The sequence below is a fragment of the Plasmodium brasilianum genome, chromosome 13, assembly GCF_023973825.1.
Source record: "Plasmodium brasilianum strain Bolivian I chromosome 13, whole genome shotgun sequence".
NCBI classification, from domain to species: domain Eukaryota; phylum Apicomplexa; class Aconoidasida; order Haemosporida; family Plasmodiidae; genus Plasmodium; species Plasmodium brasilianum.
Window position 1 is genome coordinate 643,441 of NC_090126.1, and position 17,584 is coordinate 661,024.

The following is a 17,584-nucleotide window of genomic DNA, read 5'->3' on the forward strand; positions in this document are numbered from 1 at the left end:
TATGTATGTATGTATGTATACACTTTCTGTTATTCCTTATTTTTACAGCGAAAAAGCTTAAACGCTTCTTCCTCTTTTTACACATATAAATTATTTACATGCAAACTATTAACTAAAAAAGGAAATCATTATATAAATTTTGTGTAGAAGCAATTCTTACTGAAGCATTTCTGATCCTTAAAGAAAAAGCTACATGCAAATAAAAAAAATTGTATGCCTATGTTTCAAAATAATCCTAAGTTATAAACATTTTTAGAGCTTAAAAATCTACAGTTGATTTTGAGTTACATATGTTTTATCCTAAAACAGCTGTTGCTTTTATGCATACATCATGTAGAAGCAGAATAAAACAAAAAAAGAAAAAAAAAAAAAATTTATTCACTTTTAGTAATATTTATTTTTATTTTCTGAAAAGGGTAAATATATAAATTGGAAAGCTATTATTTAACACTTTTCTTCTTTTTTATTTTAATATTTTTAAAAAAAATTTACAATTTCAAAAATGGCTAACTACAATGGACTAAAAAATATGCTTAAAAGTAAAAAGAAAAAAAAAATTAATTAATAAAAGGAAAACATATAAATAATTAAAATAAAAACAATTAGATACAATAAGAACACTCGAATAAATGCAATAAAAGCAAATTAATAAATACAATAAGAACGCATAAACAAAATCAAAATTTTTCACTTTTTAAAACTTGAAATTATGCATACATAGAACAACAGTTATCTTATAAACACCGTTCAATATTTTATAACGTAAGAAACTTCCTTATTGTGCAGAACATATATATATATAAGCCAAAAAATATAAAATAAAGTAAGTACATAAAAAAGTACTATGCAAAACAAGTAGCATATTTATGTACACATAAATATTTATATACGTACATATATAAACACATAAATAAATAAGTACAAACATATATACATACATACATTTATACATACTTAATGCGTATGTAAATTTTCCTGACCTTTCTACAAGTATTCATTCAGAATAAAACAGAAATATAACAATTTCGAAATAAATCAGCTGTGTCAACAACAGGTTTGAACATATACATAATTTATAAAGTGATACATACTTCTAAAATTATACGAATAGCATATATCTCTATAATTATGAAAAGATGAGAAAAAATATAATTCAAAGAGTTTTTCTTAATAATAAGAATGTTAAATTTAGTAATGTGTATAAACGAGGGTATTTTAATAATATTCTCTTGAATAATGAAATGAAATATGTATGTAATAGTTTCTTCAAAGAAAGGAATTTCTTTATAAAAAATGAAGGAAAAAGCGTAAATTTTTTTTCGACAGAAAAAGAGGAAGTGAACGTATTTAGTAAGGAACAGGTTGAAGAAAAAGTTTTGACCGTTTTAAAAAAATACTTACCTGATGGTGTTGAAATTAAATATGATGAAGAATTAGAAAAGAACAAAACAAAAGATAATAGGGCATGGGACTTTTTAGATACCGTCGAATTTTTAATAGATGTAATTTTATACTTTATACATGCATTTATATACCTGTACGCAAGTATATATATGCAAACATAATTTTATTATATTATTGAACAAAATTTTTATGGTACATCATATTATTTGTGTAATTTGAAAAGATATTATTATGGTAAGAAATTATTCCCTATTTACCATTGTTTGAACGTATATTAAAACAAATGTTTGTATTTTTATTTTTTTCACAGATTGAATCCGAGTTTAATATTACAATACCTGATGAAACAGCAGACAACATAAAAACAGTGAAAGAAATAATAGATTATTTGGTTCAGTTGAACATTAAAAAGGAATAAATTCATAGCCCTATAATTTATTTATCATGTTATGTAGTAGTATTATAATTTTTAAAATTATTATGAATAATGAAAAATATATTTACAACTTGGAGTTAATCAGAAACGTGCTATTTTTCTTTTGAATAATTTACAACCCATAGCTGTTCATGTATGTATTATTCATTTTACAATTATTCATTTTTATGTTATTTCTCTTTATATTATGCCTCTTTATATTATTCCCTTTTTATATTTTTTTTTAAATAAGACATATATACATTAAAGTTTCAACTTCCTAAATAAGGAGTTTGTTATATTTTTTGATACCAAGATATTATCCTTAAAAAATAAAAAGAGGACGTAAAAATTAAGGCATTTGCGCATAATTTTATTTAAAAAGTAATAAAATCAAAATTAAAATTTTTAGAAATATTGCACAATAAACGATTTAGCAAAATTAATACCAATTTATAGTAATTTTTTTTCAAAGAGGGAAATAAAAAAAGTTTGAATGATAGAAGCGTATTAATAGTCAGTGAGATGTATAAATGTGTGAACATCAATTTAAGAAAAATTATCTTTAATATACACATTATTTGGTTCGCAATTATATAGGTTTGTATATACATATATATATGTATAGACACACATGGCTTTTTCTTAAGCATATGAGCCTAAACAACAGTTTATAAAATTACAGAAAAGTATTAGTTGGGTTTTTTTTTATTTTACATTCCCACATGTGGTTCATTTTAATTGGACTTATAGGCACTTCAGTAAGTGTATGCGTAAATGTATACAAGATTATACTTATATATATGTATATATATCCCCTTTTGCTGTTATCAAAAGCTGGCTAGTATTTTCTTTTAATTCTAAATTTTCTATTAATATTTAAATTAATTTTTTTTTTTTTTCTACCCCTCTTATGAAAATATTGGTATAATAAAATAGGGTAATAGATATCGAGATATTGAGATAAAAAGATTTAAAAAGTTAACTGCTATACAATGTAGTGGTATTTTTATTTCATTTTATTTGTCTATAATTATTATACTAAAAAAAAATTTTGTAAGAGATGGCTAATGAAATGACCAAGTACTTTATAGTCGTATAATTACACATACATGAAGATATAATACAATTCTTAGAGCAAAAAAATAAAAGAAAATTGTATTATAATTCTTAAATTTATGGATTTATAAATATATGAATTTCTTCGTTTATGCACATTTTATAAATTTTTATTAAACCAAATACTACTTAAAATTCGAAGAAATGTTAATAGTGTATAACTATTTTGGAAAATAATGTGTAAATTTTCCCTCTTCACTTATATATCAATACATTATACAAAATGTTCCCATCTCCCATCTTAAAAAAAAAAAAAATAATAAAAAAAAGCAATATGTTTTAAATATAAGGGAATTAATTTAGATCAAAATTTAACACCTTATGCAGAACTAGTAAAGTAACAAAAAGATTTTAATTTTTATTAGAAAAAGAATTATAAAAAAAAATTCACTAAAATTTTGTTTTTTACTTTAATTTTGGGTTTTTTTCCTTTTTTTTTTTTTGTGTTATAATACAAAAACAAAAATAGCGCGAGCTCATTATATTTTAATAACAATACGTAAATATAAAAAAATTGATTTGGTACACAATACCCTTATCAATTTTTCTGCAGGAAAAGGAAAATACACATTTATATATGTGCATGTATAAATATATATATACAAATGTGTAAATATAAATATCCATTTTCAACGTAAAAATTAAAGGATATCGTACAAATCTTTATGTACCTTCCTTTTTGCGTTTCTTTAGTAATTTAAATGGGAATATTGAAAGCTTACCGTTATTTCATGTTAATCGGGTTCTTATTTTTAAATATCTATTCACGAGTTTATAAAGATTGACAAGGATTAATAAAAGATTACAAGGGTTAATAAGTACTAAAAAGAATAAGTGAGCAATAACAAGAATCAATACGATGCAATAAATAGGGATGCGGGAATAATCAGATAGAAAGAAAAAAAAAATTACATCATTGCAAAGTAATTTGCGTAATTACGCAGCATTGCATAATATCATGTAGCAGTGTATAACAGTACGAATCACATATAATTTTGCACAAAGCATAATGACAGTAAAAGATGTTACGTTTTACCAAAACCATTTAAATGAGGAAAAAAATACAGAGTACCATAAATTGAAGTTGTTAGAAGAAGATACGGAAAATATATATAATGAATATGAAAATAGCAAAAGGTACGATCATAAAAAGGCATATATAGAAAAGGTCAAAAGACTAAAGGAAAAAAAATACTTTGGAAATAAGACAATAGGAAAGAAATCCAGCTATATATATCTAATTAACCAAATATTCGGTTCAGGAATTGTATCTATACCTTATATATTTAAAAGTTCAGGATGGTTACCATGTCTAATTGCAAATGTCGGCATTTGTCTTTTAACAATTTTTAATACTATATTATTTTTAAGAGCTATGACAATGATACCGAATAATATTCATTTTAATAAAAGGTATGAATATATATCAACCGTTTGTTATTTTTTAGGAAAGAACAACATATTTTTTTGGTGTATGCAAGTATGTTACTATGCTAGTATATTAGGGAGTAATATAATTTCAATAATTATTGTATCACATGCAGTTGATAATATAATAATAAATATATTTGGTTATACTGTTGGTATTGTTATGTACCCAAATTTTCAGTTAAACTTCTTTACTGACGTAAATGAACTATATTATAACAAAAATTACATACTGTGTTTAACAGTAGGTTATTTAATAAATGCTTCGATATCTATATATTTTTCTCAATCAAATTTAGAAGATAACATGAAAATACAATTGATATCATTCTTATTTCTAATGAGTACAATATTCCAAATGATGTTTTTAAGTGGACTCAAATTATATAGATATAGTAATACAAATATAGGAATCTCAAATAATGGGATAAAAAAATATGCAGGTATAAAATATCCAACTGCATTTGGTGATTTTAATTTTAAACAATTATTATCATCTTATATATCTGCTTATTCAGCAGTCACAGTCATCCCTTGTTGGGCAAATGAAATGAAGTCAGATGTAAAAATTATAAAAACCGTTTGGTTATCTAACTTTTTTTGTTGTTTTATTTATTATATCTTTGGATATATTTTATGCACTGCTTATCCGAATATTAATAGTGACAATATACTATATGATATATTACAAAACCCTTTTATAAATAATTATATGAAAGTCACTATTTATCTTTTTGATTTATTAACCATTGCTCCAGGTATATATGTGTACTGTATTGCTACTAGATACAATTTAATAAATAGTAATATGTGTTCAGAAAAAATAGCATTTATTTTTGGTACCATTCTTCCTTTTCTTATCTCATTCTTTTTTACATCACGCATCATATTTGAAAATATTTTTACATGGTCTAGTCTAATATTTTCCTATACATGCAATTTCATTGCACCATCTGTTATATATTTAATAGCCTGCAAAAATATTCCCTATTCAGAAAAAAATCCGTTGCAGCATACTCATGTTTTATATGATCCAAAAGAATATAAAAAAAAGAAATCACTGTATAATATTTTTTATTCAAAAATTGCCATTAAAGAAAAGGACACTGAACATTATAACCCTCTTGATTTAAATATAAAAAACAAAGATGGTGAAAAGGAGCAGATTAAGGAGGAACAAGAGATAGGAGAACAAAATGGCATTATAAAAAAATTTCAGGTTCAGAGGAATTATTCTCCTACTGAAGAACAGGAAAATATAGAACTAAAATTAGATAGAGCAAAGTTACCACATAAATCGCACCATGCTACTTTTTTAAAAAATAATAGCATTCACACATCAAATACACGCAAAATTAGAAAATCAGATGAACATAATATAATTAACAGTATTAACTGTTCTAACGATATTAATGTGAGTACTGAAAAAATGAGTTCTTTTATTACTGCAGTGGATAATAAAGTAAATGGCACAATGACTATACAAGATAATGATATCATTGAAAATGGTAATGTGAATTCTCGTGTACGCATTAGTGAAGATGAAAAAGAAAAAAATTTATCGAACTATTTAGAAGAGGAAAAAAGCAAAAATATAATACCATTAGGTAACGTTTCGAATAAACATATTGATGAAAATAGGAAGGAATCTAACTGGGATAATACATGTGAAAACTATGTAGTACCTATAAGCAAAGGATTAATAACAGAATTTGGTAAGGACGAATATCAAATAAATAAAAATTCGAAAAAAAAAAAAAAAAAATGTGTCTCGTTGAAAGTGGAAAATAATTATATATTAACACATAAGGAGAGCAGTGATTGGGAAGCAAAAAAAAAAAAAAAACCTACAGAAATAGAAGAAAAAGGAATCATAGAAAAAGTGGAGAATCATGAACCAAATATTAACAAAAAAAAACTGGGGGAAAATGAGACAAACGGATCCTTGCCTATCCACGATTTATTCGAAGAAGAAGAGAATAATAACTATAACAGTAAAGATGATATAGAAAAAGGTAGAAAAATGTCAGGAAAATGTTATAACGGAAAGAAAAGCAAAACAGATAAATTAGAATTTCGAAAATTTAATTCTCTGTTCAATATGAAGTCAAAAAACATAAGTGAGAAGGATTCAAAAGAGAAACATAAACTATCAAATAATATTAGAAGGTCAAGAAAGCACAAAACAGTTATGGGTTTTGAAAAGAACAAAAAAGACAAAAAAGTTTCCATTCAAGATGGGCAAACATTTTCTCAAAGTTCCGATTCTAGTGATAATGATATCTTATATGATAAAATAATAGCTGACTTATCAAGAAATATATATAATGATATAAAAATAGTAAAGGAAAGTTATGAAAGAGATGAATATTTAATTAATTACTCTGATATTTTCGACTCCTTTCTAAATCTAAAATTGATATTAGAAAGTAACTATAATGGAAAAAATACTATTTACAATTTTTACAATTCGTGTATTACAAATAAAACTCATTTTAATAAAACAATAAAGGAGAGTAATAATGTAATGCATAATAGTTTCAATACGTCTACTTTTCCGAATAATTATTACCTAAATAATGTTACTACGGAAATACCACATTCAGTTGGTATAACAATTAAGGAAAAGAAAATGGCTAGTCAGGAGAATAGCGAAGAGCATGATACGGTTTTACAGACTAAAGATCTTCAGGAATTCACGGAACCAAAACGCAACAAAATGAACGAACAAAAATATGAAGAAATGGGAAGAACATACGGAGTGAACACAATAATGGATAACTGTCCACTAAGTAGTAGAGAGGAAAAGAAAAAGGAGTTGGATGGAGTAGAAGAAGATGAAGAAAAAGAGGAGGGCGCAGTAATTAATCTTTCCGATGATATATATGAAAGGAATATAAGTGAACTCGAAAAAAAATTTCACATGTTCATTAATGGAATAAATAATAAACAGAATTTTACATGGAATTTTGACGGAAATAAAAACAAGAATAAATTAGGAAAAGTAATAAATAACAAAAATATAAATGTATCAAATGTACAAAACATTTTTCAACCAAATGATATTACGAATTCTTATTATGAAAGATCAAAAAGTGAAAATTATTTTCGTGCATTAAGTTTATGTAAAAAAGGGCTTCACTACGATGTACAGTCAGATAAATTCAATACTATGCATATTCTGAAAAGTTCAAAATCTTGTGGTAATTCTTTGCTAAATTATAGATCGACGGATACTAATATCATTAATGATTTTATTCAAACAAAAAGTGTTGACTACAGCAGAAAATTCAAGCATGTACCATTAGAAAGCAGCGAAAACATATTTAATTATTTCATTCCAAATGATGATGCAGGGCTAGGAAAAAAGCCAAAAAAGGGCATAAAAAATATAATCACAGATACCCAGGCACCTTTAGAAATGGTAGCGAGCAACGAGAATGAGAATGAGAACGAGAATGAGCACATATATACAGAGAATGCTCTAATAACCAACACTAACTCCTCCGAATTTGACATAACAAAATATTTTTTTAAAAATGGTCATGATATGTTTCCACTTATAGATGAAAATAAATTAGCTGTAAATAAAGAAAAAATTAAAAATTTCAAAACAGAAGATTCCGTGTGTGTCAATAAAAACAATATACAGTCAGAGGACAAAAATTTTATGCACATAAATTCATACAACAAAAAAATAAAAATGTACAAGGATGTAAACACACTGGCAGTACCAGATAATGTGTATAATGTGATCCCCAAAATAAATAAAGTAAGTGGCGGAAATAATGTAGATGACACTATAAACAACATTTTCAATTATTATAAATACAATTTCCTCTTATCATTTAGTGAAAAACATAATAATAATAAAAAAAAGAGAGATTTTAACAAACATATAAATATTAGAAATGAGTATTTTCTTCAAAATAGTATAAATAGAGAAAGTAACAACGTAAATGGATCATATGCTGTAAATAGCGAAAACGAAATAAATGGAACGCATTGTGAAAACAATGAAGTTAATTATTATAATGTAGAAGACAATTCAGATACGCACATAAGAACAAAAACATATTCCAATATTAATTCTAAATTTCATTATTTAAGGAAATTTCAAAATGATGAGAAAAAGGAACCATTACTTAATACTCATCAAAAAGTAAAGCAGTATGACGAATTGCCAACAATTAATTTAATATGTTCGGAGAAACCTTTATACGGATATGAAGATGCATATAAAATAGATGACTATGTAAATGGCAAAATTAATGAAAATATTATTCACGTATACCCATGTAGATACTTAAGAATCAAGCACGTAACAATAACAAAAATGTTATTGTTTATTGCAGTACAGCTACTTCTAATTTCCGTCTTCTACGATTTTATTTATTAGCAGCATTGTGCGGTACTAACATTTGCATGCATGCATGCACATCGCTATTTTTCCCTTTGTTTGTTTTATTATTATTATTATTATTATTATTATTATTTTTTTTTTTTTTTTTTTGCATCTTTTCGCCAATTAAATGGTATTTTTTTAAAAAACAGATAATACATAAATGTATGCATGTGTATATATATGTCATACGTCACTGTTTTTGTAATTCGTTATTTGAATAAGCTTTCCAAAAATAAGGCACATATATGTATCAGGTATGTTTATGTATAGCATCATATCCTTCATTCTTTTTTTTTTTTCTTTTCATTTTTAATATTTCATTTTTCCTTTCTCCTATTTCCTTTTTTTGAACGCAAGAAAATTAACAAAATGTTCCACTTCACAGTTGTAATTTTTTACCGTCGTAATGTACCCATGTGCTATAACTTATTTTTTGGTATAAATTAAAAATTTATACTTTTTAATCTTTATTGTAGTTCTTGAAATATAGGCATATAAACGTAAAGTAATAGTTTATGAGGAATTGTCAAAAAAAAATATATTAAAAAGGAAGATAGAAGTGCCTCTATAACATCTATACACTTATATATACACATGCATACATTCATGTATTATATGTATGTATACTAAAACGTTTAATAATAAAAGAAGTAATTGTACAGTTCCATATCATGTAATCGAAGCAGATTCCTCATTTCAAAGTACGTTTCTGTGGAAACCGCTTGATTTCCGAGCAAATTTTTTACATTTTGTTTTTGTTTAGTACCATCTGCTAAATATTTTAAATAAGAGGGAAAGAAAAGAGCTATAAATTTTGGAGTAACAAATGTTTCAACAAAAGAAATTACTTGAGAAATATGTTCATTCCTTTTCTTATCTCCTTCAATATTTGGTTTGAAATGATAAATTATATCATAAAATATATTGAAGTAAAATCCATCATTTTGATTTATTTTTATTTTATTAAAAAGTAAGTTGTCTTTTTGGTGATTATTTAAAACATTACACTCATTTTGATATTGATTATTCCAATATTCTATAATCAATAATATGTAACAAGGAAAAAAACTAGAGAATAATTCATAATTTCCACGTAAAAAAAAGCTATATTTAGGTGTAATATCTTCAATTTTATTCACATTTTGGTTAGTTAACTTCTTAATTACAATCATAATATATCTGTCATATAGTTCTTTTCTTACTATACTGAAATGATGATAATATTTATTCATATTATTTGTTTTGAAGGTAAAAAACATTCTGACCTGGCAAGAGGGTTGTATCGAATATTCTATTTCTTGTCTTTTTTCATTTAAATCTGTGTGAAGCTTTTCAACTAATTCATTAGGCATAGAAGAATTGCCAATTACTTTTTTAGGAGTACTATTACATGTTATGTAGTATCTATACGTCAGTCTAAAATGATCGTTTATAAATCTTGTAGTCTCATCACTTAAGTTATCATAATATTTCCTCATTAACATATTTGAGCAATCATTTCCACAAAATGAGTAATCTATCATACTTAAGTTAGAAAATAACCTTGCTATATCTGATAAACTATTGTAAAAAAATAAAAAATTTTCTTTTAATAACGATAGCACTTGAAATTTTTCAGATATGCTCATCATATCTGCTTTATCATCTAGTTCCTTGAAAATATTCATGTAAATTTCCCTTTGCTTTGTTTCATCATCTGTGCTTCCGATGTTATTAACAAGGTCAGCATTATTAGAATTGCTATTATTATTACCAGTATAACTTGATAGTGCCCCCTTATTAAAATTTAAAGGGGTTGTACCCCCCGTTTGAATATTCTCCTCAGTGTTACTAATTTTTACATTATCAGCAACCGACGCGCTGTCATTTGTTGTAACCACGCTTAATGAAGATAAATAAAGAACAGTATTTGAAACATTTCCAGCTACGTATCCAATTCCACCTTCACTTTCAATTCCATTTCCATTTCCACTTACATTTCCATTCGCTTGATTTATAATATGCGCGCTGGAACTGTTAAAACCTGTATCGAAGTTTAAATGCGTTAACGAATGGAAATTATTATTTTTTGAGGACGATTTGGGGCATATGTCGCGATGCAATACTTTTTTAGCAAAACCAAATATATCATTTTGACATAAAAGAGAAATCTTATTTATTTCTTCAAGAGACATTATACTTAAGTCAGGAAATCTGTTTAAAAAATCTAATGCATTAAAACAAGATCTTACATCTCCATTACAATTATATGAAAAATTTTTTATAACTTGTTTTATATTTTTGTTCAGGTTTATCATCCTACAGTAGTATTTTTCTGATAATGTTTTTTCCAAATATAATGGATGTATTTTTTTTAATTTTATAAAATCAACATATGGAGAATGGTTTATATCAATTCCTAATAAGGTATTAACTGTTTTTATTTGTTCAAAAGAATTTATAAGAATTATCATAGGATGTATTGCATAGCATTCGAAATTTTTTCTGGGATAACTCTGCTTCACGAAATGCTTTAAATATTCTTGTTTGCAATAATTAACACGATTAAATATAAAATTCATGGAGCTGGCACAACTGTTCCTAAATTCTTCTGAATACTCCAATTCAGAAAGCGGTAATTCATCAATAATAACTGCACGGGTACTTATAAAATGTTCTTCATAATAACTTTTTTTCCTTTCCTCTTCTCTCTTTTTTTTTAAATCTATATTCATGAACTTTTTATATAAATCAGTATCCAAAATGAAGTTAATCATTTTTTGTTCAAAGTGGTTAGGTACAAGCAAATTAATTATTTTATCGATTCCCTGCTTGTATTGAACAACACCTTGAAGTATTTTTCCCTTTAACATGCTGTCTTTATTTAAGCACGAAATGATTTCTTCCAATATGTCATTACATTTGACCAAGTTACTTACTATTTTTTTGTTTAATTTATGAATTTCAATCGAATAATTTAACATTTTTTTGAGTAATTTATCCGAAAATTTTAGATTACCATTTATTAATTCTGAACTTATAAAGTAGTTTGAATCGGGTACTTCCTCCTTTATATCGTCATTGTATCCTTCAAATAGTAATTTTATATGTTCATACAAATTATTAGCAGTATTAAAATTTGAGTCTACTTTTTCCGTCGTATAATTTATAGTTGTTAGGATGCATGCCTCTCTTTCGTCGAGTAGGTATCTGCGCACCCTTAAACTTCCTTCATTCGTTCTTTTAATAGAATTATTTATCCTAATGAAATCATTCATTGCTTCTCCTTTTATGTAATTAACAAGAGTACAGTTAATTATTATTATATCTGTTAAATAATTACCTATAAATGCATTACACATAAGGAGTCCTTTGTACGTATTATTTAAATTTAGATTATTAATTAAATAAGTGCTCATATCATTTGCTATAAGCAAATCTATTGTACGCCAGGAGGAGTAACATTTGTCTGTAATTAAATTTTCTACATTTTTAAATAAACCATTATTAGCTATATTAATTAAATCAAATTCTATTTTTTTGGTAATTACATTTTTGAGCATTTCTATACGGTTGGCCCTTTTTTTTAATTTTTCATGAATATTTACGTATTCACTCAAATTGTGCTTAAAATTGATATTTTCTATTAGTCCTTTTATTATTTCTTTAGATTTATGCAATTCTATAAAATCCTTAACTTCCTTATTTAATAAATCATTGATTGGTGTAGTATTATTATCTTCACCTGCTTCTTTTGAAATATTAGAAAAAATAATTGATTCGTATATTTCTTTTATTGTCACATTATTCAATTTTTGTCTTTTAAAAACACTATTTTTGTCTAACATAAATGTATGAATGATTTCTTTTACTTTTTTTTTTTCCATTAAATAAGTTAATTCTTCTCTTAGCGCATTACATAATGCAAAATCATCATTTAATTCCCCCTTTATGTTATTGTATAATGTTAACTTATCATCTAATAATTTATTTAGCTGTTCTGACTCGATGAAATTTATATTTATTTGATCATGTAAATCGGTTAACACATTTAAGTTGGTAATTACCTGTTCACTGTAATTATCATCAACGAATAGATCAATAAGAAATTTCTTTTCTATATTGTTAGCTTCTATACAATGTTCAGAGATTTGTTTTTTTAATTTATTTGATAGAAATAAGTTCCTATTTACTTTTGTGCATATCTGATCTGCTCGTACATACTTTTTATATATTATTCTATTGGAATCGTTGGATGACACGAGTGGAATTTGGTAATATTCTTCATCACTTTCTTGTAATATATTTTTTTCTATTTTAATGAATTCAATTAATATATTTATAAATGAGTTGTACAGTTTAAAAAACCCGTTAGCTATTCTACCATTCATGTTGTTATATTCAACCAAATATTCTATTATTTCCTTTTTGAAGTTTTTATTAATAAAATCTACTGACGCCATTTCTTTAGCTTTTGCACTACCACTATTATTACTGCCACTGCTATTACCACTAATGTTATTACTACCACTATTATTGCTATTATTACCTAAATATAACTTCAGCATCTTATGTATATGACCAATTTCCCCTCTTTCCATTGTACTCCTCTTATTATTTCTAACTAAACCTGCAATTAATTTGCAGTTTTTAGATGCATTATTCCTAGATGAATCTTCTTCTTTTCTTACTTTACTTATTTTTGATTTTTCAGTATTGCCAATTTGACAGTTGGAATATAACAAGAAGTCGTTATACGGATGATAATAATAACGATTTTCTTCTTCCTCATTAATGTTTCTAACAAAATGCATATGATCTTGTAACTCTGAATCGTAATAACATTCCCTCATATTTAATTTTTGACACACATATTTTAATAATGTGGTTTTTCCACTTCCGGGTGCTCCTAATATGACACATATATTTTTTAGATTTAGCATATCTATTCTTTGACTGGTACTGCAAACGCTTTCTAACTCTTTACATAATATCGGGTCATTATTAAATTTTATTAAACTTATAAAAAAATTTAAAATTCTTAACTTGTCTTTCGGGTGTATTAATATTTCGTCAAAACTTTTCGGCATGTAATTGTGCATTTTCTACTTTTACTTGTATCATTTGAAGGGGGGTAAATTGTTCAAAAAGGGGAAGAAAAAAATGGCGATAAAGAAAAGGCTGTACTAAAAACAAATAGCGTAATGCTGCATAAAATAGAACAGCATAATAAAATACAAGATAATATAGCACAACATAATGCAATATATCATAAAACAGTACAGCATAAAATATTATAGCATAGAACAATATAGCACAAATATAATACAGTATAATATAATTTAGCATATTACAATATAGTTTAACACAATTTAAAAATATTGTGACGTTTATCCTTTTTTTTTCACAGTTACAATGAGTCTACTTTGTTGTCATATATAAATATATTCTATATATTTAAAAAATAAATTGAGCAAGAAAAAAAAAAAAGTCCATTACATCACTACAGCTTTCCGCATCGTACAAATAGAGAGTATGTGCTTTATATGTTGATAACTTTTTTTTTGTTGTTCTTTTTCTTCATTTTTTCTTTTTTTAAAATAGTCGCATTTATATTAATATTCGCTCACTTACTATAACAACAACAAAAAAAAAAAAAAAAAAGAAGGAAAACATTACAAGAACAGCTGTAAATTAATTTTTTTTTTTTTTTTTTTTTTTTTTATTCATTTGAATATTCATCTTTTTATTGTTATATTACCTAAATAGAATTATGTTTTTTTTATATGTGCTTTCTTCTTAAAAACATTATATTTTCCTGAATAAGTTTATTCAAAACTTTTCATTGAACAGTAGTAATTACATTTTCAAGAGATAGGTTAGCATTAAGAGGAAAAAGTATTTTAGTTAATAAAGAAATAACCAGAATAAATACTTATACAAAAATATATATATAAGTAAATCTTTGGAGGATAATCTTTTTCTTTCAATCGCATTTTTCTTATTGTAGGGTGTGAAAAAAAAAAGAAAAAAAACGAACAAGGAACAAATATAACTATTTATAGAAACAAAATGAATGAAAATATAAGTAAAGTAAATAGCACGGTCGTTGAGCTATTGGGGATGTCTGATTTATTTAAACGAATGCAAAACACCTGTTGGGGAAAATGTATACCAGATGTAAATGATTCATTTCTATCAGTGGGTGAAACAAGTTGCGTTGACAGGTGCGTCCATAAGTATATGGAGATACATACGCTAGTTGGAAAAAATCTGCAGGAGTCTCAAATTTCGAAGTGATATATACACAAGAAAAAATCGTACCCCCGTAAACGTACATACATAGGAACATAAATATGTATAATTTCACTCCTTTGCTGTATACACTACTATATCTCATTATTATTTGATATACCTTTTCATATAATAACACACGTACACTGATCAATTTTAAAATGTTTAATTTTTTGCGCATTAACAGATTATTTAATATTCTTTATCTTGTTTTTGTTATTTTTCCTAATAACTTTGTGTTTATCAGAGGTGTGCACTTTTTATGAGTTTCTTAAAGATGTTCAAATTTAAACGCATTAGGAACTTTTTCTTTTTTTTTTTTTAAAATAACGTAAAAAAAAAAAATATATATATATAATGTAATTTGTTATTATATAACCAAACAGCATCCATCTTGCAATTTTAAAAAAACATTTTATTTTTTCGCTAATTATTAATGTGTATAGAAAAGGATGTGATATATCACAAAGCATAAGGCTAACATTACCATCTCTTAATTTTTACATCCAATGAAGTAGATATATACACGAATGTAAACATATATTCATATATATATTTATATATGCACATATATATGTGTATATATAGGTGTACAAAACTACGTACGTTTCCTGCGTATAATTTAAACTCAATTCGTTGTAAGAAACGTTAGAAGCAATTAAAATTTAGCGCCATTTCTTTTTCGTCCTACTGCTGGAGCAGCATGTTCACTCTTTAACACTTTTTTTTTTTTTTTATACGAGCCTACATATTCGTTTATTTATTTGTTTTTCATTTTTACTTCTTTATAAGATTGACCCATCCAACAAGTTTATTTCTAAGCTATGCTAACAAAAATGATGAAAGTTTTTTTTTTTAGATGTAATAATTTTATTCCATGTAAAAAATATGCTTTCCAGTATTTTAGTGAGAGAGAATATGAATCTAGTATTTTTAAAAAAAGCGTTCGGAAATTACTTCTTTTTTTTTATAAGGAAGTTCATCCAGACTTAACCATGAGTTTACCGGAGGAGTTAAAAAAAATTAACAATGAATCATTAAGTATTTTAAATGCATACATAGACACTTTATGTTCCTCTTCAAAAGAAGAGAATAATATATTTTTAGAAAAGAACTTAGTGTTTTTTAAAACATTTGAAAATTCTGAAAATAAGATACTTAAAGGACGGTATAAAAATATTATAATTAAATTACATTCCATATCAAGTAATTTATCAGTAGAACAGAAGGAAAAAATAACAGCAAAATTAATATATGATATTAAGAAATCTCTGGAAAAAATTAAAAATGTAAACAACTTTGATGAAAATATTGATCCATTTGATCCTATATCAAACAGTAGTAATGACCCAATTTATTCAGAAAAAAAAAAAAAAATGATATTAATTCCATTTGGGAAGACTTAACAGAACACGTAAAAAATACAGAAGCATTATATCAACCACCGGAAGAACAAATTGAATTGATACAAAGAAGAAAAAGATATTTTTATTACATAAAGAAAAAATTAGAAGCCAAATATCAAAGAATAAATCATAAGAAAAGAAGAAAAAACAAAATACTAAAACTCAACCAAACTGCTAACAAATTAGCTCAAGAAAAATTTCCACATTATACGCAAAAAAATTATGATCAAAAAATTTATGACCAAAGCTACAAAATTATTCACAGTGGATATGACCCAAATTTAATTTTTTTTCATAAAGACATTAAAGAGGAAGAAAAACGAAGAGCAATAGAAAATCTATGTGGTATGTATTTTAAGGATGATGCGGACAAATGGTTGTTAGAAAATTGTCTCAAGTTATTAAAAAATCATCAAATACAAATTCCGCTAGTTATATACTCTAAAAAAGAGTTTTCCTTATCATCAACTTTTGGATTTATATACGTAATAGTTCCATATTTCAAAGAGAGACTTAGACAATGGGCATGCAAATGAGCTCATATGAAAATGTATAAGTATGCGTACATATATATATATATATATATATATATATGTTCTTATGACACGTGTACGTTTCCCTTTTCCCACTTTTTAGGTGCCCGTTGATTTTTGCTTGAACGACTTTTTTACGTTCCTTGAAAATAATCTTCATCAAGCGAGGTGCATTAGAAAAAAGGTTATAATAACAAAATTAAACAGAACAGAAAAAGAAAAAAAAAAAAAATAGGTGGACTGATAATTAAGTGATACTCTATAAGCATCCATGCATTATTTTATATATTTAATTTTATTTTTTATTTCTTACCTTAGGTTTTAAAAAGCTTCGACCTATGATTTTATGAAAATATGAAAAAGGAAACTTTTACCTTGCGTCAAGTTTAGAAATAACTAAAACCTTATAATTGTTTTTTTTCCATAAAACAAAAAGAGCTTAAACATATTAATTTAAAATACATTGCTTGCACCATAATCATCATCATTTATTTTATATAGATATAAAGTATGAATACATGTTTAATTTTATGAATGCTGCACACCTAAACGTACATAGGCACACACACTCATTCATCTAATTGCGTTTATAATGACGAAA

General features: G+C 25.4%; 4 protein-coding genes across 4 annotated transcripts; 3 read left to right on the forward strand and 1 right to left on the reverse strand.

Moving 5' to 3' along the window:
• Window positions 1-1,136: 1,136 nt before the first annotated feature.
• Window positions 1,137-1,822, forward strand: MKS88_004821 (acyl carrier protein; the record flags this gene model as incomplete). Its single annotated transcript, XM_067218028.1, has 2 exons — window positions 1,137-1,502; window positions 1,715-1,822. 2 exons carry the CDS (start codon window positions 1,137-1,139, stop codon window positions 1,820-1,822), a joined length of 474 nt encoding a protein of 157 aa, XP_067071202.1.
• A 2,125-nt stretch (window positions 1,823-3,947) lies between these two features.
• MKS88_004822 (amino acid transporter) lies at window positions 3,948-8,765 on the forward strand (the record flags this gene model as incomplete). The annotated part of the gene is made up of 1 exon (XM_067218029.1): window positions 3,948-8,765. One exon carries the CDS (start codon window positions 3,948-3,950, stop codon window positions 8,763-8,765), a length of 4,818 nt encoding a protein of 1,605 aa, XP_067071203.1.
• A 641-nt stretch (window positions 8,766-9,406) lies between these two features.
• On the reverse strand, window positions 9,407-13,852 carry MKS88_004823 (uncharacterized protein; the record flags this gene model as incomplete). Its single annotated transcript, XM_067218031.1, has 1 exon — window positions 9,407-13,852. The coding sequence occupies one exon, from the start codon at window positions 13,850-13,852 to the stop codon at window positions 9,407-9,409; it is 4,446 nt and encodes a 1,481-aa protein (XP_067071204.1).
• A 970-nt stretch (window positions 13,853-14,822) lies between these two features.
• On the forward strand, window positions 14,823-17,325 carry MKS88_004824 (uncharacterized protein; the record flags this gene model as incomplete). Its single annotated transcript, XM_067218032.1, has 5 exons — window positions 14,823-14,977; window positions 15,904-16,385; window positions 16,454-16,935; window positions 17,087-17,167; window positions 17,302-17,325. 5 exons carry the CDS (start codon window positions 14,823-14,825, stop codon window positions 17,323-17,325), a joined length of 1,224 nt encoding a protein of 407 aa, XP_067071205.1.
• Window positions 17,326-17,584: the final 259 nt, after the last annotated feature.